Genomic DNA, 23,084 nt, shown 5'->3' with positions numbered 1-23,084 from the left:
GGGTATGATATTTGTGCGTCTTTAACTTTCTCACTAATCATTATTCACGATTCATTCAAGATTGCTGTAATCATGTCAGATCATGTCTGTTTGTTTGCCATGGTGCTGAAATGTCTTCTTATATTGCCTCCACTGTGGACGCATTTAAAGGGTTTCCCAGCCGTTCTGCACGGGTTGTGTGATATCATCAGTCTTCAAGTTTTAAGACACAACAACACTGTGTGACATTATCAGGCCTATCTAAGGACCTTTTTATTAGGCCCATATGTAAATATGTTAGATTAAAAATATATCTCAGCTGTTAGAGGTCACATTAGTTTATTTCAAATGTATTTAATCGTTACAATAACGAACGTTTCCAATATTGTTGCAATAATAAATACAGTATGCAATGGTCTTCATAAATACAAAAATCAATGCATGAAAACGTTGTTACATTTTCTATAGCCTAAAAATACCTAGCACATAATACATTATTCATTATAAAATGTGTTTTACTTCGCAGAGTTGTGAATTCACATAATAAATAAAACATATAAAAAAATAACCGTGTAAATAAATAGTTGAAAAAAATAGAAGTATAAATAAATAATCTCTACACACACATGAGGCTCATTGGTTAGTCAATATTATTGTGACTAGTCTTAGCATGTGTGCCAGCACCACTTTCCTTATGCCTTCCCAGCCGCTTGCGCTGTATTCCTGCATGAACGAAACACACATGTAATATTTTAGAATAGACACATGTTGTGTCATCACATATGAATATATCCTTATTTGGTGAATGCACTCTCTTGGTAAGACAAATTGACATACCTCGCGTTTCAAGTAATTCTTCAGGAATTTGAAGTGAAGGCTCATATTTTTGTTCACTCCTTTGTCAGATTTTGGTAGTGTAGCTCTTATAGCCTTTACCTGTTGGAACAAAATATAAGTCATTAATGTTATGTTATGATTCGTTTAAATCACATTATATGGCAATCTAAAAATATAGGATAATGTTTGCCTTTTTGCATTAATGTTAATAGAAAATCACAAATCACATAGACTTACACATTGGTCCAGCTCCGAGGTCTGGCGATGCAGGTCAATCATAAACTCGTCAACTACTTTCTGGTCCCAGAAAGAATCATAGTTATCACTTCTGTACAATTTCTCTATAGCGTTCAGAGTTTGCGAAATGAAGACAATCTTGTCGTCATCCTAGAAGAAGAGTGATTTGTATTAGTACATGCCTTATGAATATCAGAAAAGTATAGCAAATGTTGCATATTAGTTAATACCTAATTATATGGCCTACAGTATGAGAAAAAAAACGTTGAACCAAAACCCCTTTTAAATAGTGTAGGCTATGCATATGTCTTACCTTGAAATGATCGACATGTCTGTATTCCTCGTAAGGGAAAGTGATCTGAGGTTCTCGAGAGACCACATGACCCTGAGATGCCAAAAAATAAAAACAAACGATTGCAATATTACTATTGTATACATAAACGAGTAACTGAATCAAATGAAACACAGCAGCACATTAAATGTTAAACAGATGACAACTGCTCAATGACCAGGAACAAGTTAATAAACATTACAGTTTCCTACCATTTCCCGAAGCACCGTTATGGTGTTGTTGCTGAACACTTGGAACATGCTCCGAGACGGAGGAAGTGTCCTCATCCAAGTGCATCCGAAGGTTTTATGCCAGGTGCAAATCGTCAGGATCAAGCACATCCAAAAGCTTATTGAACCCATTTTATCGTAGGTCTACTGTAGTTCTCTGTCTGTTCGCTATCAACCGAGGTGCAAAATTAGGCAGACTTCCGAAAGACAGCCTATACTTTGTATAATTACGGGAAAAAAATAGGTTTTCCTCCAAGGACAAATGGATAAAGTGTTCTTCCTGATCGATCCTCTTCTCGAAATCCAGAGTTCTGTCATGCTGCAATCTGTGTCGATATTTTATACAAAGATTTTGAAAGGTGTTCCGAAAGTGAAAGGTGGAAGTCCCGGTAGACAGGCGCTTTCATACCTGACAGTATATTTTTCGGCCTGGAGACAACGCACGGAATGGACAGGTGCATCCCTCGAAGACTTGTTCAATTCTTGACTGATTTGTTATTTTATTTTGAAATATTTGATTACCAACCAGGAACATGTTTTAGATTTTTTTAAATTACTTGTGAATCCTTTTTAGTCAGACGACAGCGTAAATGAATATGCATTTATTTGCAAACATTTCGTTGTCCTTTCACTTCGGAAACAATTGCTTTTAAATCTCATCTTCGCAAACGCATCACCTTTTCATTTACACATGGAAACTATGGTATCCAACTACGTTGGGACCACTTGTTTAAAGGGTAAATGTGGTTTCCGGACCTCAACTTCCTTTTTAAAGATACAAATCAACGTTGTATGGGTTATATCAACTAAACACTCAACATTACTATATTTCGTTTTAGAAACGGGTTTTAGTGGTCTCATTTAATTTCGTAGACCAGCTCCTTTCTGCACCCGGTTTTCAGAATAAGACACTGGTAGTCTATGCAGTGCACAGGCAGTATAGACCTTGACAATACTGCTTACCTTGATATTAGTGCTTAAATTGGAGACTGTATTCGGGTGCTTTTAAATCTGGGCCTACACGCACTTGTGAGTAAAATATGTCTATCACGTAGATCATTTGTCAAAGTATTCCGTATTCGTGTGTTTTTATTGGACTTTTATCCAGATATGTGAGTTGATGTTACCTCTGCATCTATTATCTTTCCACTGTAGAGACTGAAGAGTTACAGCACGGTTAGCGATTGCTATATTCCATTGAACTAACATTCAGAATGTGGAGTTATAATTATGTTGCATGATATCCAGTAAATATGTACTTGCTTGAAGTCATAACTATCCGAATCAACAATGTTTTACAGTGATATGATGATGTCTGAAAGGGCGGGAAAGTATGGCTGGAATTCAGAGTATTGTAAAGCAGTTTATTGTTTTTCATTGAAGATGATGTTGATATGCAATTGTTAGTAGGAATAACATCTCATTTAGTATAACATTTAAACGAAAAAGTCGATGTATTTCAAGGTTGCATCACACCACAGAATTTTACAAAATTGCTAGCACAATTTCAACCAATGTAAGGCGTGTTTGTATCTCGACCTCATTGCGGTAGCTGTAGGCTGTGTCTATGTGACGGTAACCAGCAGCTATGGCAGCTTCCACCGCACTTTGACACACTGCTGCTGAACTGCTTGACTGAACAACACAAAGACACCGTAATTATCGTATTTCGTCGTCCTAACGTATCTGCCCAGCAGCTAGCTAAGCAGCTAGCTAACATCCACTGTCCACTAGCACTGTAGAAACTATTACACTCAACTGAACGACTCGATTAGCGTAGTGTCAGCTAGCTACATAGTTGTCTTCGTATCCAAGATAATTGTGCAGTTTAGAGTGTGTAGACTTAGAGTGATTATCTTAATTTACCGAGGTTAGCTAGCCAGCTATTTGTCGTCCTTAACGTAGGAAATGCTGCTAGCTAGCTAGCCAACAGCTAGCCAACCTCTACCGAATTGAACTCCAACTACCCGGTCAACATTCCGCGTCGCTCCACAGGTAGTATCACATTTTCATTTCACTTCATTACAGTACAACGGTTTGATTTGTTTGATCGTAGCTAGCCAGCTACATAGCCGTCTTTGTATCTAAGACAATTGTGTAGTCTAGAGCGATTTTCTAGGTTAGCTGGCCAGCTATTGTCGTTCTTTTAACGTAGCTAGCCAGCTAGCCCCCGAATAGCAGCACTGTAGTAACTATTACAGTACAACGGTTTGTTTTGTTTGATCGTAGCTAGCTAGCTACATAGCCGTCTTTGTATCTAAGACAATTGTGTAGCCTAGAGCGATTTTCTAGGTTAGCTGGCCAGCTATTGTCGTTCTTTTAACGTAGCTAGCCAGCTAGCCCCGAATAGCAGCACTGTAGTAACTATTACAGTACAACGGTTTGTTTTGTTTGATCGTAGCTAGCTAGCCACATAGCCGTCTTTGTATCTAAGACAATTGTGTAGCCTAGAGCGATTTTCTAGGTTAGCTAGCCAGCTATTGTCGTTCTTTTTAAGGTAACGTAACGCAATCAACCTGCTAGCTAGCCAGCTAGCCACCGAATAGCAGCACTGTAGAAACTATTACACTCGACGGAACGACTTGATTAGTGCAGTGTCAACATCGCAGCCACTACCAGCTAGCCTACTCCAACAGTACTGTATCATTTCAATCATTTTAGTCAATAAGATTCTTGCTACGTAAGCTTAACTTTCGAGACGTGTAGTCCACTTGTCATTCCAATCTCCTTTGCATTAGCGTAGCCTCTTCTGTACCCTGTCAACTATGTGTCTATCTATCCCTGTTCTCTCCTCTCTGCACAGACCATACAAACGCTCCACACCGCGTGGCCGCGGCCACCCTAATCTGGTGGTCCCAGCGCGCACGACCCACGTGGAGTTCCTGGTCTCCGGTAGCCTCTGGAACTGCCGATCTGCGGCCAACAAGGCAGAGTTCATCTCAGCCTATGCCTCCTCCAGTCCCTCGACTTCCTGGCACTGACGGAAACATGGATCACCACAGATAACACTGCTACTCCTACTGCTCTCTCTTCGTCCGCCCACGTGTTCTCGCACACCCCGAGAGCTTCTGGTCAGCGGGGTGGTGGCACCGGGATCCTCATCTCTCCCAAGTGGTCATTCTCTCTCTCTCCCTTACCCATCTATCTATCGCCTCCTTTGAATTCCACGCTGTCACAGTTACCAGCCCTTTCAAGCTTAACATCCTTATCATTTATCGCCCTCCAGGTTCCTCGGAGAGTTCATCAATGAGCTTGATGCCTTGATAAGCTCCTTTCCTGAGGACGGCTCACCTCTCACAGTCCTGGGCGACTTTAACCTCCCACGTCTACCTTTGACTCATTCCTCTCTGCCTCCTTCTTTCCACTCCTCTCCTCTTTTCACCTCACCCTCTCACCTTCCCCCCCCTACTCACAAGGCAGGCAATACGCTCGACCTCATCTTTACTAGATGCTGTTCTTCCACTAACCTCATTGCAACTCCCTCCAAGTCTCCGACCACTACCTTGTATCCTTTTCCCTCTCGCTCTCATCCAACACTTCCCACACTGCCCCTACTGGATGGTATCGCGCCGTCCCAACCTTCGCTCTCTCTCCCCCCGCTACTCTCTCCTCTTCCATCCTATCATCTCTTCCCTCTGCTCATACCTTCTCCAACCTTTCTCCTGATTCTGCCTCCTCAACCCTCCTCTCTTCCCTTTCTGCATCCTTTGACTCTCTATGTCCCCTATCCTCCAGGCCGGCTCGGTCCTCCCCTCCCGCTCCGTGGCTCGACGACTCATTGCGAGCTCACAGAACAGAGCTCCGGGCAGCCGAGCGGAAATGGAGGAAAACCGCCTCCCTGCGGACCTGGCATCCTTTCACTCCCTCCTCTCTACATTTTCCTCCTCTGTCTCTGCTGCTAAAGCCACCTTCTACCACTCTAAATTCCAAGCATCTGCCTCTAACCCTAGGAAGCTCTTTGCCACCTTCTCCTCCTCCTGAATCCTCCTCCCCCTCCCCCTCCTCCCTCTCTGCAGATGACTTCGTCAACCATTTTGAAAAGAAGGTCGACGACATCCGATCCTCGTTTGCTAAGTCAAACGACACCGCTGGCTCTGCTCACACTGCCCTACCCTGTGCTCTGACCTCTTTCTCCCCTCTCTCTCCAGATGAAATCTCGCTTCTTGTGACGGCCGGCCGCCCAACAACCTGCCCGCTTGACCCTATCCCCTCCTCTCTTCTCCAGACCATTTCCGGGGACCTTCTCCCTTACCTCACCTCGCTCATCAACTCATCCCTGACCGCTGGCTACGTCCCTTCCGTCTTCAAGAGAGCGAGAGTTGCACCCCTTCTGAAAAAAACCTACACTCGATCCCTCCGATGTCAACAACTACAGACCAGTATCCCTTCTTTCTTTTCTCTCCAAAACTCTTGAACGTGCCGTCCTTGGCCAGCTCTCCCGCTATCTCTCTCAGAATGACCTTCTTGATCCAAATCAGTCAGGTTACAAGACTAGTCATTCAACTGAGACTGCTCTTCTCTGCATCACGGAGGCGCTCCGCACTGCTAAAGCTAACTCTCTCTCCTCTGCTCTCATCCTTCTAGACCTATCGGCTGCCTTCGATACTGTGAACCATCAGATCCTCCTCTCCACCCTCTCCGAGTTGGGCATCTCCGGCGCGGCCCACGCTTGGATTGCGTCCTACCTGACAGGTCGCTCCTACCAGGTGGCGTGGCGAGAATCTGTCTCCTCGCCACGCGCTCACCACTGGTGTCCCCAGGGCTCTGTTCTAGGCCCTCTCCTATTCTCGCTATACACCAAGTCACTTGGCTCTGTCATAACCTCACATGGTCTCTCCTATCATTGCTATGCAGACGACACACAATTAATCTTCTCCTTTCCCCTTCTGATGACCAGGTGGCGAATCGCATCTCTGCATGTCTGGCAGACATATCAGTGTGGATGACGGATCACCACCTCAAGCTGAACCTCGGCAAGACGGAGCTGCTCTTCCTCCCGGGGAAGGACTGCCCGTTCCATGATCTCGCCATCACGGTTGACAACTCCATTGTGTCCTCCTCCCAGAGCGCTAAGAACCTTGGCGTGATCCTGGACAACACCCTGTCGTTCTCAACCAACATCATGGCGGTGGCCCGTTCCTGTAGGTTCATGCTCTACAACATCCGCAGAGTACGACCCTGCCTCACACAGGAAGCGGCGCAGGTCCTAATCCAGGCACTTGTCATCTCCCGTCTGGATTACTGCAACTCGCTGTTGGCTGGGCTCCCTGCCTGTGCCATTAAACCCCTACAACTCATCCAGAACACCGCAGCCCGTCTGGTGTTCAACCTTCCCAAGTTCTCTCACGTCACCCCGCTCCTCCGCTCTCTCCACTGGCTTCCAGTTGAAGCTCGCATCCGCTACAAGACCATGGTGCTTGCCTACGGAGCTGTGAGGGGAACGGCACCGCAGTACCTCCAGGCTCTGATCAGGCCCTACACCCAAGCAAGGGCACTGCGTTCATCCACCTCTGGCCTGCTCGCCTCCCTACCATTGAGGAAATACAGTTCCCGCTCAGCCCAGTCAAAACTGTTCGCTGTTCGACGCCAGGACAGCGGAGTCAATCACCACCTTCCGGAGACACCTGAAACCCCACCTCTTCAAGGAATACCTAGGATAGGATAAGTAATCCTTCTCACCCCCCCCCCCCTTAATGATTTAGATGCACTATTGTAAAGTGGCTGTTCCACTGGATGTCAGAAGGTGAATTCACCAATTTGTAAGTCGCTCTGGATAAGAGCGTCTGCTAAATGACTTAAATGTAAATGTAAATGTATCTTAATTTAAATATCATAGCCGACATGAAAATCATTTGCAACACGGATAAATAACATACACATATGAAGCGTACAGTGGTACATTTAATTTAATCATCAAAATTACATGTTTTGCAGAAATGAACTAAAAGTAGTGCTTCTCTCACACGTGTGTTCTTGGCATTTTTGATTTATTGTAAAAATCCCTCGGGATGCTCCACATTTCAGCTCTCACGACCTCCCACGAGCACAAGCTGAAACGCTGAAATGAAAAACGCTTAAGTGGAAATAATACATTATACACCATAGGTATAGGCCCACTCCACCCCTCTCAGTAAAATGCAACCTATAAGATGCTTTACCTCACGTGAAAGAAAGTCGTCCAGCTGTTTGAAGTAGTTCTTAACCATATCACCAATTGGAATGTTTTGACGCAGTAGCATGTCTCTGACCTGAAATAGTAAAGAACAAACAACATTAAAATCAATATCCCTGAGATTAACTCACAAGAGTTATGTTTTGTTGGAAGAGCTCGCTGGCTAGTTGAAAGGCAAGTCTCAGTGTCCAAACCTTTCCCCCTCCTGTAATCAGAATAACACTTTGTGTAACCATGCGATTGAACTTGACTAACACAGAAATTGTAGACACTCACGATCTCCTGAGCATCACCTCTCTTGGTCTCCTCTCCTATACCACACACACAATACACATATCTCAATAAAATAACTAAATATATGAACGAATTAAGATCCAATAATCAATTTTCATCTAGAATAAATAAATTGTGATATCACAGCATGCTAAAGCCTATATTCAGAGCCATATTTCTAAATATGTCTGCCTATAAGGTCAATTTGTAACAGGTTACATAAATTGACCTACCATGGAAAGATCATTGAGGGTCTGGCGAGTTTGATGAAGATAATGCATTTGCTCCTTTTGGACACTGCATTTAGCATAAACAACCGGGTAAAGAACAATTACACACAGAAGATGTACCACAAAGGAGACATTAAGAGTGGCCATGTGTCCGGTGAGTTGTGTCACGCCCTGGCCTTAGTATTCTGTGTTTTCGTTAGTATTGTGGTGAGGCCTGGGTATGACATGGGGATTTATGTGGTTTGTTTTGTCTGGGGTTGTTTGTAGGAATGGTATTGTGGTTAGAGTAGTACTCTAGGTAAGTCTATGGTTGCCTAGAGTGGTTCTCAATCAGAGGCAGGTGTTTATCGTTGTCTCTGATTGGGAACCATATTTAGGCAGCCATATTCTTTAGGTCTCTTGTGGGTGATTGTTCCTGTCTTTGTGTTTGTGGCACCGGATAGGACTGGTTTGGGTTTTTCACGTTTCTTGTTTTGTAGATTGTTGTATTTTCATCTTTATTAAAGATGTACAAAACTAACCACGCTGCATTTTGGTCCGCCTCTCTTTCACCAGAAGAAAACCGTTACAAGTTGATATATCCCTGAACACCACTTCTAAATGGTCGGCTACCTACCCTACCTTCATAGCCTCCCTCATTGATATGCCATGGATGAGGTAATTTGTTAAACAAGGAAAGTTCAACTGGGGAAAGTGAAAGAGCATTGAAAATTCCATTCCTCCACCTTACAAAGCTGTTGACGACATTTTGCGTTCCTGTCTTCTGTGTGTATATACACAGTGCGCTTCACGCAATGTATTTTCAACACAGTTGCCTATCCATTTTGTACTTCAATTTTATATTTATTGAGTAGGGTTGATTGCCTACAGTATAAGCGTTTAAAAGCATACTTTTCTAACATCCCTTCTCTCAAGGGATGGAACGCGTAACTATTTGCATAGCTACTCTGTTTCAGAAAGAAGAACATGATTATAATAGTTGGACTCCACACAGCTGCTCCAATGCAGTTATCTTAATATACTACATGTAGCATCCATGGCATTTCATTGTTTATTGTAAAACATAGTGACATTGGAGTATAAAAAGGTACATCTATTGTTGAGAGCTAGATACAATGCCATGAAGGTGTTTTCCTTACAGTTTCTATAGTTTCTTACAGTTTCCATTGTTGACCAGACATTGGCTAAAACTGGGAAAATCGCTCAATAACGAGCAAAGAATATGAACAAATGCACACAGGTGGCTACATGCAGCTCTCACGTCGATATCAAAACAAGCACATCTTCCCTATTTCAAAGTGAATGGCTCAGAGCCATGTATGGCAATGGCTTTTTGCAAATATGTCTAATGCAGCTCTGATTGGTTATGGTGCACTGGTCTGCGTAGCTAACGAAGAACCCGATGGTCATTCTGACAGAGCTTCAGATTTGTACTGTGGGGATAAGAGAGCCTTCCAGAAAGACAACCATCTCTGGTAGAATAGCCAGACGGATGACACTCCTCAGTAAAAGGCACATTGCAGCCCGCTTGGAGTTTGCAAAAAGGCACCTCCCTGACAAAAGGACTCTCAGACCATGAGAAACAAGTGTCTCTGGTCTAATGAAACATATTTGGCCAGAATGCCAAGCATCACATCTGGAGGAAACCTTGCACCATCCCTACAGTTAAGTATGGTGGTGGCATAATCATGCTCTGGGGATGTTTTTCATTGGCATGGACTGGGAGACTAGTCAGGATCAAGGTAAAGATGAACAGAGCAAAGTACAGAGATATCCTTGATGAAAACCTGCTCCAGAGCGTACAGGACCTCAGACTGGGGCGAGGGTTTACCTTCCATCAGGACAACGACCCTAAGCATAAAGCCAAGACAACGCAGGAGTGTCTTTGGGACAAGTCTCTGAATGTCCTTGAGTGTCCCAGCAAATCAAATCAAATCAAATTTTATTTGTCACATACACATGGTTAGCAGATGTTAATGCGAGTGTAGCGAAATGCTTGTGCTTCTAGTTCCGACAATGCAGTAATAACCAACAAGTAATCTAACTAACAATTCCAAAACTAATTTCTTATACACAGTGTAAGGGGATAAAGAATATGTCAAAAAAAATATTTTACCTTTATTTTACTAGGCAAGTCAGTTCAGAACAAATTCTTATTTTCAATGACAGCCTAGGAACAGGGTGTTAATTGTCTGTTCAGAACAACAGATTTTGCACCTTGTCAGCTCGGGGATTTGAACTTGCAACCTTTCGGTTACTAGTCCAATGCTCTAACCACTAGGCTACACTGCCACCCATCATAAGGATATATGAATGAGTGATGGTACAGAGCAGCATAGGCAAGATACAGTAGATGGTATTGAGTACAGTATATACATATGAGATGAGTATGTAAACAAAGTGGCATAGTTAAAGTGGCTCGTGATACATGTATTACATAAGGATGCAGTAGATGATATAGAGTACAGTATATACGTATACATATGAGATGAATAATGTAGGGTATGTAAACATTATATTAGGTAGCATTATTAAAGTGGCTGGAGTTGAGTCAGTGTGTTGGCAGCAGCCACTCAATGTTAGTGGTTGCTGTTTAACAGTCTGATGGCCTTGAGATAGAAGCTGTTTTTCAGTCTCTCGGTGCCAGCTTTGATGCACCTGTACTGACCTCGCCTTCTGGATGATAGCGGGGTGAACAGGCAGTGGCTCGGGTGGGTGTTGTCCTTGATGATCTTTATGGCCTTCCTGTAACATCGGGTGGTGTAGGTGTCCTGGAGGGCAGGTAGTTTGCCCCCGGTGATGCGTTGTGCAGACCTCACTACCCTCTGGAGAGCCTTACGGTTATGGGCGGAGCAGTTGCCGTACCAGGCGGTGATACAGCCCGCCAAGATGCTCTCGATTGTGCATCTGTAGAAGTTTGTGAGTGCTTTTGGTGACAAGCCGAATTTCTTCAGCCTCCTGAGGTTGAAGAGGCGCTGCGCCTTCTTCACAATGCTGTCTGTGTGAGTGGACCAATTCAGTTTGTCTGTGATGTGTATGCCGAGGAACTTAAAACTTACTACCCTCTCCACTACTGTTCCATCGATGTGGATAGGGGGGTGTTCCCTCTGCTGTTTCCTGAAGTCCACAATCATCTCCTTAGTTTTGTTGACGTTGAGTGTGAGGTTATTTTCCTGACACCACACTCCGAGGGCCCTCACCTCCTCCCTGTAGGCCGTCTCGTCGTTGTTGGTAATCAAGCCTACCACTGTTGTGTCGTCCGCAAACTTGATAATTGAGTTGGAGGCGTGCGTGGCTGCGCAGTCGTGGGTGAATAGGCAGTACAGGAGAGGGCTCAGAACGCACCCTTGTGGGGCCCCAGTGTTGAAGATCAGCGGGGTGGAGATGTTGTTGCCTACCCTCACCACCTGGGGGCGGCCCGTCAGGAAGTCCAGTACCCAGTTGCACAGAGCGGGGTCGAGACCCAGGGTCTCGAGCTTGATGACGAGCTTGGAGGGTACTATGGTGTTAAATGCTGAGCTGTAGCGATGAACAGCATTCTCACATAGGTATTCCTCCTGTCCAGGTGGGTTAGAGCAGTGTGCAGTGTGGTTGAGATTGAATCGTCTGTGGACCTATTTGGGCGGTAAGCAAATTGGAGTGGGTCTAGGGTGTCAGGTAGGGTGGAGGTGATATGGTCCTTGACTAGTCTCTCAAAGCACTTCATGATGACGGAAGTGAGTTCTACGGGGCGGTAGTAGTTTAGCTCAGTTACCTTAGCTTTCTTGGGAACAGGAACAATGGTGGCCCTCTTGAAGCATGTGGGAACAGCAGACTGGTATAGGGATTGATTGAATAGGTCCGTAAACACACCAGCCAGCTGGTCTGCGCATGCTCTGAGAGCGCGGCTGGGGATGCCGTCTGGGCCTGCAGCCTTGCGAGGGTTAACACGTTTAAATGTTTTACTCACCTCGGCTGCAGTGAAGGAGAGACCGCATGTTTTCATTGCAGGCCGTGTCAGTGGCACTGTATTGTCCTCAAAGCGGGCAAAAAAGTTATTTAGTCTGCCTGGGAGCAAGACATCCTGGTCCGTGACTGGGCTGGTTTTCTTCTTGTAGTCCGTGATTGACTGTATACCCTGCCACATACCTCTTGTGTCTGAGCCGTTGAATTGAGATTCTACTTTGTCTCTATACTGACGCTTAGCTTGTTTGATAGCCTTGCGGAGGGAATAGCTGCACTGTTTGTATTCGTTCATGTTACCAGTCACCTTGCCCTGATTAAAAGGATTGGTTCGCGCTTTCAGTTTCACGCGAATGCTGCCATCAATCCACGGTTTCTGGTTAGGGAATGTTTTAATCGTTGCTATGGGAACAACATCTTCAACGCACGTTCTAATGAACTTTCACACCGAATCAGCGTATTCGTCAATGTTGTTGTCTGACGCAATACGAAACATGTCCCAGTCCACGTGATAGAAGCAGTCTTGGAGTGTGGAATCAGCTTGGTCGGACCAGCGTTGGACAGACCTCAGCATGGGAGCTTCTTGTTTTAGTTTCTGTCTGTGAGCCATGTTTCCGTGAAGCAAAGAACGTTACAGTCTCTGATGTCCCTCTGGAATGCTACCCTTGCTCGGATTTCATCAACCTTGTTGTCAAGAGACTGGACATTGGCGAGAAGAATGCTAGGGAGTGGTGCACGATGTGCCCGTCTCCGGAGTCTGACCAGAAGAGCCCGGACTTACGCTAAAATAATCAAACATCTCTAGAGTGACCTGAAAATAGCTGTACAGCGATGCTCCCTATCCAACCGGATAGAACTTGAGAGGATCTGCAGAGAAGAATGACAGAAACTCCTCAAATACAGATGTGCCAGGCTTGTAGCATGATAGCCAAGAAGACTCAAGCCTGTAATCACTGAATCACTGCCAAAGGTGCTTCAACAAAGTTCTGAGTAAAGGGTCTGAATACTTACGTAAATGTGATATTTCAGTTTTGTATTGTTATTATGTTTGAAAAAATATCTAAAACACAGTTTTTGCTTTGTCATTATCAGGTATTGTGTATAAACTGAAGAGGGGAAAAATCCATTTAATCAATTTTAGAAAAAGTCTGTAAGGTAACAAAATGTGGAAAAAGTTGAACACATTATATGCACTTTACAAGTCCATTTCTCCACTTGTAGAGTCAGTAGGCTACAGCTAAACCAGGGCTCTCCAACCCTGTTCCTGGAGAACTACATTCCTGTAGGTTTCTAGCCTTTACCTCGGCATCGTCTAAGTGTCTGTAAAGTGATGTTGGGAAAAGGACAGGGGCATTCTGCTTTGTGATATCTCCTCCCTGGAAAACAATCAATATCGTGTGTTAAGTCATGAGTCAAATACTTCAAGAGCAATCAAGACAGACATAAAGTATAGCTTATACTGCAAGTACAGTAGGCCTAATATAGATAGCGTCTCTTGATATCCTTAGCGCCCTTTTATAGCCTTAGCGCCCTTTTACTATGTATATTCAAATATAGGCTAACAGTTTTCTAACACAGATGCTAAACATGAAACACATGACTATTTTACTTGGTTGGTTGTTTTGCTGTCCTTAATACATGCATTCAGTCTACTTTTACAGTGTGCTGATAACTCACCATCTGGTCCAGCAGGGAAAGGTATTATGCGCTCAAGTGACCGTAGTGGTGTCGGATCCAGTCACAGCAATGACACACGCTTTGCATACTGCAAATAATAAGAAAAATACAAGTCCAACTCTGCATTGAATGCATTGTAAACAGCCATTTGTTTCACTATGAGTTTTCCATATGAGTTTGAACATATTAATTGTGTTAAGTAGTTTTATCTGGAATTGGGAAAGGGAAAACTGTATGGAGAATTTCCCACCGATCAACCTACCGGAGGCGGTGACTTCCATTTTCCAGACTAGCGCATGCAACCACAAAATAAGATTATTCATTTTAGATATCGGCTTGACTATTACTTGCGAGTATAGGCTATTCGCGAGCTTTGCTTTCAACTGCTAATAACTTCGCTTGAACCGAAAAAAAGTCCGATAATATCGTCGAAGGCGAAATAAAACCCACACTTCTTAAGAAATGTAGCCATATGAGACATTAATTTAGTGGTTTTCGATCAAAGTTAGTCCGAAATATTGTTCCGTAGTCCTCTGCTGTTGCGCTACAACTGAAAAGTGAATGGGAAACGTCAGGGTCAATACCCACATCTCTCAACTTTCATTTTCACAATGACGTAACCAACTTTCACCTTACTGTTGTCTGCTATGTATGCAATGTTGACAAGCAACGACAACATGATATATTGGAACTTTCTATTTTCTTTGTGTGTGTGTGTGTGTGTGTGTGTGTGTGTGTGTGTGTGTGTGTGTGTGTGTGTGTGTGTGTGTGTGTGTGTGTGTGTGTGTGTGTGTCATAGTGCTGTGCACGTTTTTGACTTTGCAAGGTCAAAACTTGGCATTGGTTCATTTCTCCCCTTTTCTATATAATATTGGGGTTAATTCAGAATATTCAACGCCTGTTCAACTGTAAAGATCATATACTGTAGGGAAGTGGTCACCAAAACGGTCTGCACGGTCCTGGAGACCAGCAGGAGAAGGTGCAGGCTTTTGTTCCAACCCAGTTCGAACACACCTGTTCCATCAGGGTCTTGATAAAATGTCATGGGTGGAATCATATTGAAATGTCATGTTATAGGCTAAAAATAAAGATGTAGCCTAATTATTCTGCTGCATTTATTCACTCCAACTCTCTGAGATGCTTTATAAATATGGGCCTTGGTGTTATTCTATATAGCCTTAATAGGACCAGCCATGAGGAATCATAATCGTGACACTTGAACGTGATACCAAAGAGTCAGAGAGGTATATTTCCCATCACATATAGTTTTACAAATGTAAGTTTAGGGGTTTGGGTAATTGGAACACTAGTAAGCAGGACAATAACAGTAGCAACAGGGCTGCGGCCACAACACAGAACCTCTGATAGAATCTCTGACCGTTTGGCGACGTTCAACGTGCTGAAGTGGCTGACGTCCTCATGAGTTTTTGCGCTAGTAGTGATACCTGTCAATGGTGCTGAAACGTCTTCTTACGTCACATGACACGTCTGCGGTGGACGCATTTTGGGGTTTTCCCAGCTGTTTTACACAAGTTGTGCGATGTCATCAGTTCCAGTCTTCTCCCCAGTAATCATAGGCACCTTTGGCTGACATATCGAATTGGGATTATGCAGTTTGGAGAGCGTTTGATATTGGGAAGACGTCGTCAAGACATCATTATATAATGTTGATGCTTAGCCGACAAGCCAACGATGTAGAACTGTAGAATTTAGAATGTGTAAGACGTCAATGAGCAAACAATGTCTCAACTGCATCTTCCCAATGTGTACAGGATGCGTCGTGCCACACACACACACACACACACACACACACACACACACACACACTTCTCTTTGCTTATTTGAGCTGTTCCTGACAGAAATATGGACTTGGTATTTTAGCAAATAGTGCTATCTTCTGTATACCACCCCTACCTTGTCACAGCACAACTGATTGGCTAAAACGCATTAAGAAGGAAAGAAATTCCACAAATTAACTTTTAACAAGGCACACCTGTTAATTGAAATGCATTCCAGGTGACTACCTCCTGAAGCTGGTTCAGAGAATGCCAGGAGTGTACAAAGCTGACATCAAAGCTGGGTGGATACTTTAAATAATCTCAAATATAACATATATTTGGATTTGTTTAGCATTTTTTTGGTTACTACATGATCCCATATGTGTTATTTCATAGTATTGATGTCTTCACTATTATTCTACAATGTAGAAAATAGTAAAGATAAAGAAAAACCCTGAGGTGTGTCCAAACTTTTGACTGGTACTGTGTATATATACTCCAGACTCCGACATATTTCTATGTTTCTTATGTCCATTCATTTTCTTTTAGATTTGTGTGTATTGTTTTGTATTGTCAGATATTACTGCAGTGGTAGAGCTAGAAAAAAAGCATATAGCTACAGCCGTTAAAACATCTGCTAAATGTGTGTATGCGATAAATTACAATTTATTTGATTGAAAAGGATTACAGCTGTAAAGGACACATTTATTTAATTTTAATACATTTCATTATTACAATAACAAACATTTCCTATCAGGTTGCAATAATAAATACAGTATGCAATGGCCTTCATGAATACAAAAAAATGCACGGAAACATTGATACATTAGGCTATGTATAGCCTAAATCAATCACATAACTATTCAGAATAAAAAAATGATTTACTCCTCGGGGTTGTGAATACATTACTACACAATAAATAAATACGTTAAAAAAACAAATGAGTAAACATGTAAAAAAATAGTTAGATATATGAATAGATAAATAGATATATAAATAACAAATATCTACACAACACACACATAACGCTCATTTGCTACTTAATGTTGTGTCTAGTCTTTGTAGGTGTGCCAGCACCACTGTCCGTATGTCTTCCCAGCCGCTTGCGCTGTAATCCTGCATAAACGAAATACAGTTGTTAATATTTTAGAATAGACACATATTGTATCATCACATAAATACATCCAGATTTGGTGAATGTACTCTCTTTGTAAGACAAATGGATCAACCTACCTCGCGTTTCAAGTAATGCTTCAGGAACTTGAAGTGAAGGCTCATCTTTTTGTTCACTCTGTTAACAGATTTTGATAGTCTAGTTTTCATAGCCTTTACCTGTTAGGACAAAATACAAATCATTAATTTAATATTATGATTTGATTAACATGTAACTACTTATATTATCATCTAATAGGATAGGATAATGTTTTCCGTTTTGCATTACTGTTAAGAGGCGAAAATCACAAATGACATACGCATTGGTCCAGCTCCGAGGTCTGGCGATAGAGGTTATTCATAAACTTGTCAACTCCTTTCTGGTCCCAGGCGGTGGACTCATATTTACCACTGCTGAACAATTTCTTTATACCGTTCAGAGTATGTGAAATGAAGGCAATCTGTTCGTCAGCCTGGAAGAAGAGTGATTTGTATTAGTATATGCCTTATGAATTGATGGCAAATATCGAAAAATTATAGCAAATTGTAAATTCGTTATAACCTAATTATATACAGTGCACTTCACTATCTGTACATTTTATTACGTTACAGCCTTATTTTAAAATGTAATAAATATGATTTCATTCATCAATCTACACACAATAACCCACAACGACCAAGCCAAAACATGTTTTTCGACATTTTCGCTAATTTATGAAAATCAAAAACTGTTTTTGCTACTTCATTATGGGATATTGTGTGTACATTGATGATGATTTTGTTTTTATTTGCAATAGATTTTAGAACTGGTCTGTAACATAACAAAATGGGGAAAAAGTGAAGGGGTCTGGATACTTCCCGAATTCAGTGTTTAATCCACTCTTTTAAAAAAAGTTTATGGATATTACAAAACATTTTTTAATGCATATTTTTTACCTTGAAATTATTTACTTGTCTGTATTGTTTGTCAGGGAAAGTGATCTGAGGTCCTCGAGATACTTCATGACCCTGAGATGCCAAAAAATATAAACAAAATATTGCATTGCTATTACTGTACAAAAAGGAGTCATGTAATTTAAATGAAACATAGCAGCTCATGAAATGTTGAAAAGAAGACAAGAGCTCAATGACCAGGAACAAGTGAATAAACATGACCCCATATCCTACCATTTTCTGAAGCATCGTTATGGTGTTGTTGCTGAACACTTGGAACATGCTCGGAGACCGAGGCAGTGTCTTCATCCATGTGCATCCGATGGTTTTATTCCAGGTGCAAATCGTCATGACCAAGCACATCCAAAAGCTGATTGAACCCATTTTAGCGTAGGTCTACTGTAGTTCTCGGTTTGTCCACAATCAACGTTGATGCACTTCCGAAAGATAGAAGACTTCGTATAATTCCGACAAAAGGTAAGTTGTCCGCAACGGATAAAGAGATAAAGTGTTCTTCCTGACTGATCAATACCAGTTCTGCCACCCAAGTTCTGCCATGCTCCAACCTGTGTCGGTCCTTTATACAACGAGTCTGCAAGGTATTCCAAAAGTGAAAGGTGGAAGTTCCCTTACACTTTCATACCTGAGTGTTTTTGTACGTGTGGAGAAAATGCACCGAAAGTACAGGTGCATCGCTCGAATAATTGTTACATCTTGAGCTATTTGCTATTTTATCATGAAATGTTGACCTTTCAACCAGGATTTGTTTGATGAAAAAATAAACATGTGAATCCATCGGACTATGGCCTAAATAAATATCACCATATAGAACACATTTAGTTTGGCCTTTCACTTCGAGAACCAAAGTATTTAATGTTTGAAAACGCAACACCTTTTCATTTGCACACAGAAACTTTGGTGTCAACTACGTTGTAACCACCTGCTTAAAGGGTAATTGTGGTTTGTGGACCCCAACTGTCTATGTAAAGATACAGATCAACCTTGTATCGGTTGTATGATTTAGACACTCGACATTACTTTATTTCGTTTTAGAAATAGGTTTGGGTGGTCTGAAATATTTTGATAGACCCCCTCTATATGCTCCTGGTTTTCAGAAAAAGACACTGGTAACCTATGAAGTGCACAGGCAGTATTGACCTTGGGAATACTGCTTAAGTTTGAGCCTATATTGCGGGGGCTTTTGAATCTGGGCCATTAGAATTGTGTTCGTATGATAGGTCTTTCACGTAGATAATCTGTCAAAGTATTCAATAGTCTTGTCTTTAATGGGCTTGTAAATACATCTTTTATTTATTCTTCCAGTTATGTAAGTTGATGGGACCTCTGCATCTATTACCTTTCCTCCCCAGCGACTGAAGAGTATAGGCTTTGTTTTAAGAGCGATTGGTACTCTCCATTGAACTAACATTCAAAATATAATAATGATTATGTTGCATAATATACAGTATATACTTTATATTATTCATAACTATATGAATAAACCATTTTGTACAGTGATAAAATGCAACAATCATATGATGTCTTGTTTAAAAGTGTATTCTAAAGGAGTTTGTTGTTTTTCATTGAAGATGATGTTGGTATGGTATTATGGTAACATGTCATTGAGAAATTCGTCTTCATTAATCGGTTCATTCAGGTCACACATCTTTACAAAATTACTAGCACATTTCTAACAAATATAAGCTGTGTGTGCGTGTGTTTATTCAAATATTATACACACTCTAGAAAAGGGTTCTATATAGAACTTTTTACTTATAAAGAACAATATTACTTATAAAACATGTTTTAATAAACTTTTATGCAAAATGTAACTACAACATTCTACCATGACACGTATATTCTTGGCATTTTTGTTAAATTCTTCTGAGAATGTCTCAGGATGCCCTCTATTTCAACTCTCAAGACCTCCCGTGCGCACGAACTGATTTCTGAAAGAAAAAGCAGGAAACGAATATATTTTATTTTATTTTAAAATTAAACATGGCACACATAGGCTTACATCATAGGTATAGGGACCAAAAAACCCAAAACAGTAAACATAGGAGATGTTTTACCTCATGTGAAAGAAAGTCATCCAGCTGTTTGAAGTAGTTATTCACCTTGTCTCCAATGCGAGGGTTAAGATGCACACTCATGTTTCTAACCCGGTAAAAAATAGTAAACATAACAAACAACTTTAATATGAATTTCCTTGTGAATAATATTAATACAATAAATTACACGGAATAATAAGGTAATAGCCTACTGTGTAATGCAATGAACAAATACAACAACATCACCAAGAACCTCCACATTCCGAATAGGTCATATTTTGTCGAGCAAGAAGGACCTGCAGCTCCCCTAATGTGATAGTGTTTCATTGTGTCAGGTTTTGTTGAAAGAGCTGACCTGCCAGTTGTGTCACGACTCCGACCGAAGGTGGCTCCCTTCCCTTTCGGGTGGCGCTCGGCGCTAGTTGTCGCCAGCCTACTAGCTGCCGCTGATTCTTTCCTCCCCCTCCTTATGTGTTTATTGGTTACACCTGTTTTGAGTTTGTTGTAATTATTTGGGATTCATTAGTCAGCCGGCCCGCCCGTTTCCTTCTGCGGGATTAATTATTGTAACCTTTGTGTTTGGTGTAGACGAACGTGTTGGTTTATGTTCGTGGAGTTTGCGGGACAGTTTTCGTCCCCAGTGTCTGGGGCATTTGTTTTGAGCACCCAGTGTTTCGTGGGGTGGCCGGTGTTCACCGTGTGTGCATTAAAAGAGCACTATATTGAACTCTCTGTTTCCTGCGCCTGACTTCCCACTCACGACACCCAGAACGTTACAAGTTGAAACGCAAGGCTCAGTGTGCATAGCTTTTCTCCCACCGGTAATAAAAAGAACACACAGTGTAACCAATTCAATCAAAGACTAACACTGAATATTTTATGCTCCTCTCGGATACAGCTGGGTCTCCCCCTGACCACACACAAACACCACAAAGTCGTAACCCATTTCTACAATTTATATTCTTAGAATTGGATTTTAAACATAACTCTAACATTTACAACACTGCTAACGGCTCAGACTAAGACCAAGATGCAGACACAGGAGGCGGATAGTACAAGTCTCAGAGTTTATTATACTACAAGAGGCAGGCAAAAGGTAAGCCAAGGCAGGCAAAGATTTGTAATCCATATCAGATTCAGGCTGGTACAGGATGTTAGGCAATTGGTAGGTCAACGCAGGCAAAGAGACGTAATCCTGGAAACAGGAGACAATGGGCTGTGAGACAGAGGTTTAGTCCGCGACACACGAAAAGTGAAATGTATACGGAGGGTGCGGGGAAACAGGAGACGGACAGCAGAGGGGCTAAGGATTTTAGAGATGTGGAAATGGCCAATGAAACAAGGGTAAAGTTCACGGGACTCCACCTGGAGGGGCTGGTCCCGAGAGGAAACCTATACCTTCTGCACGAGCCGATAGCGGTGATTAGCGGTCCGTAGGCGATCCGCCTGTCGCCGATACCTAGATGTGGTCTTCCAGGTACTCCGGGCTCTCTTCCAGGTACGGTAACAGCGGCGGACGAACATCGGGCAGAGAGTATGCCAACTTCTTCCTCTTGCTCAGGAAAGAGCGGGGGCTGATATCCAAAGTAACACTTGAACACTTGCGTATTCCACCCACACAAGTTGCTGGCTCCAGGTTGGCGGAGACGAGGCAATGAAGAGCCGTCTCCAAGTCGTCACTGGCTCGCTCCGACTGACCATTAGATTAGGGGTGAAAACCAGAGGACAGGCTGTCCGGAGACCAAATCAGGGGGCAGAATGCCTTCCAGAACTGAGGACCACGATCGGAGACCATGTCGACCGGAAGTCCATGGATACGGAAGAAGTGCTGCACCATGAGCTGAGCCGTCTCCTTGGCTGAGGGTAACTTGGGAAGGGAAATAAAATGGGTGGATAGAAGACCTATACACAACTTTCAGCAGACTGGGATAAGGATTGATTGAATATGTCCGTAAACACACCAGTCAGCTGGTCTGCACATGCTCTGAGGACGCGCCTGGGGATGTCGTCTGGGCCTGCAGCCTTGCGAGGATTAACACGTTTAAATATTTTAATCACGTCGGCTGCAGTGAAGTAGAGTCTGCAGGTTTTGGTAGCTGGCCGTGTCAGTGGCACCTTATTGTCCTCAAAGCGAGCAAAGAAGTTGTTTAGTCTGTCTGGGAGCAAGACATCCTGGTCCGCGACGTAGCTGGTTTTCATTTTGTAATCCGTGATTGACTGTAGACTCACATACCTCTCGTCTGAGCCGTTGAATTGCGACTCTACTTTGTCTCTATACTGACGCTTAGCTTGTTTGATTGCCTTGTGGAGGGAATAGCTACCCTTTTGTATTCGGTCATGTTTCCGGTCACCTTGCCCTGATTGAAAGCAGTGGTTTGCGCTTTCAGTTTCGCGTGAATGCTGCCATCAATCCACGGTTTCTGGTTGGGGAATGTTTTAATAAACGCTGTGGGTACAACATCACCGATGCACTTGCTGTCTGTATTTTCACGTTTTACAGTGGCTGCATCATGTTATGGGTAGACTTGTCACCAGCAGGGACTGGGGAGTTTGTTAGGATCAAAATAAATATGAAATGAGTAAAGCCAAGAGGAAAAAATAGTGGAAAACATGCCTTAGTCCTTTGAAGACCTAACACTCGGTTATCGTTACATTTTTCAGTGGGACAATTACACACATTTTAAGGCAAAAGACACACCAGAATGACTTTCCAAGAGGTGTTTAGTGTTCCTCATTGGTCAAGTTAGAGACAAGGTATGAATACTGCTATCTATCAATTATTCCCAACCAAATTGACTGAGCTTGAGAAATTTAACAAACACCATGAGCTCCAAAAGGATTGGGACAGCGACACGTTTGGTTGTTATGGCTCTGTACTCTTGCACTTTGGATTTGAAATGATCCATGACTATGAGGTTAATGGGCAGACTGTCAGCTTTAATTTGAGGGTATTTTGTCACGACTTTCACCGAAGATGGCTCCTCTCCCACTGATCCTTTTTCCTTTTCTTTTGGTTATGTCTGTTTTGTGTTTCACCTGGTTTCATTTTGGTTAACTAGGGGGGTATTTAATCTCTCCATTTCCTTTGGGTTTTTGTGCGGGATTGTTTTCGTTTGACAGTCAGTTAGTTTTAGGTTGCGTTTTCTCTTGTTCATTTTTGAACAGGTGTTTTTTCCCTGGAATGTCTTAGTAGGGTTTGTGGCTGCTGTTGTAGTCCGGGGTCCTGTTATTTTGAACTTGTTTACCTCTTGAAACTAGG

At 42.5% G+C, this 23,084-nt stretch overlaps 2 protein-coding genes across 2 annotated transcripts; both read right to left on the bottom strand.

The window, feature by feature from the left end:
* Window positions 1-612: 612 nt before the first annotated feature.
* Window positions 613-1,746, bottom strand: LOC135555025 (interferon a3-like). Its single transcript, XM_064987398.1, has 5 exons — window positions 1,597-1,746; window positions 1,367-1,438; window positions 1,054-1,203; window positions 817-915; window positions 613-702 (listed from the first exon to the last, which is right to left on the bottom strand). Exons 1-5 carry the CDS (start codon window positions 1,744-1,746, stop codon window positions 613-615), a joined length of 561 nt encoding a protein of 186 aa, XP_064843470.1.
* A 14,969-nt stretch (window positions 1,747-16,715) lies between these two features.
* On the bottom strand, window positions 16,716-18,155 carry LOC135555023 (interferon a3-like). The gene is made up of 5 exons (XM_064987397.1): window positions 18,006-18,155; window positions 17,775-17,846; window positions 17,159-17,311; window positions 16,920-17,018; window positions 16,716-16,802 (listed from the first exon to the last, which is right to left on the bottom strand). Exons 1-5 carry the CDS (start codon window positions 18,153-18,155, stop codon window positions 16,716-16,718), a joined length of 561 nt encoding a protein of 186 aa, XP_064843469.1.
* Window positions 18,156-23,084: the final 4,929 nt, after the last annotated feature.

This window comes from Oncorhynchus masou, chromosome 15 (assembly GCF_036934945.1).
Source record: "Oncorhynchus masou masou isolate Uvic2021 chromosome 15, UVic_Omas_1.1, whole genome shotgun sequence".
Taxonomy (NCBI): Eukaryota; Metazoa; Chordata; class Actinopteri; order Salmoniformes; family Salmonidae; genus Oncorhynchus; species Oncorhynchus masou.
The sequence above is the reverse complement of the archived record's forward strand: the minus strand, read 5'-3'. Positions and strand labels throughout refer to the sequence as shown.

Bases quoted from the DNA above. Each gene is read 5' to 3' on its own strand.
- LOC135555023 (XM_064987397.1), bottom strand. From the start codon at position 18,155: ATGGGTTCAATCAGCTTTTGGATGTGCTTGGTCATGACGATTTGCACC. The intron at 17,847-18,005 runs GTAGGATATGGG...TTGGCATCTCAG, and splicing joins TAACGATGCTTCAGAAAATG to GGTCATGAAGTATCTCGAGG. The intron at 17,019-17,158 runs GTATGTCATTTG...TTGTCCTAACAG, and splicing joins CCTCGGAGCTGGACCAATGC to GTAAAGGCTATGAAAACTAG.
- LOC135555025 (XM_064987398.1), bottom strand. From the start codon at position 1,746: ATGGGTTCAATAAGCTTTTGGATGTGCTTGATCCTGACGATTTGCACC. The intron at 1,439-1,596 runs GTAGGAAACTGT...TTGGCATCTCAG, and splicing joins TAACGGTGCTTCGGGAAATG to GGTCATGTGGTCTCTCGAGA. The intron at 703-816 runs GTATGTCAATTT...TCGTTCATGCAG, and splicing joins AGAATTACTTGAAACGCGAG to GAATACAGCGCAAGCGGCTG.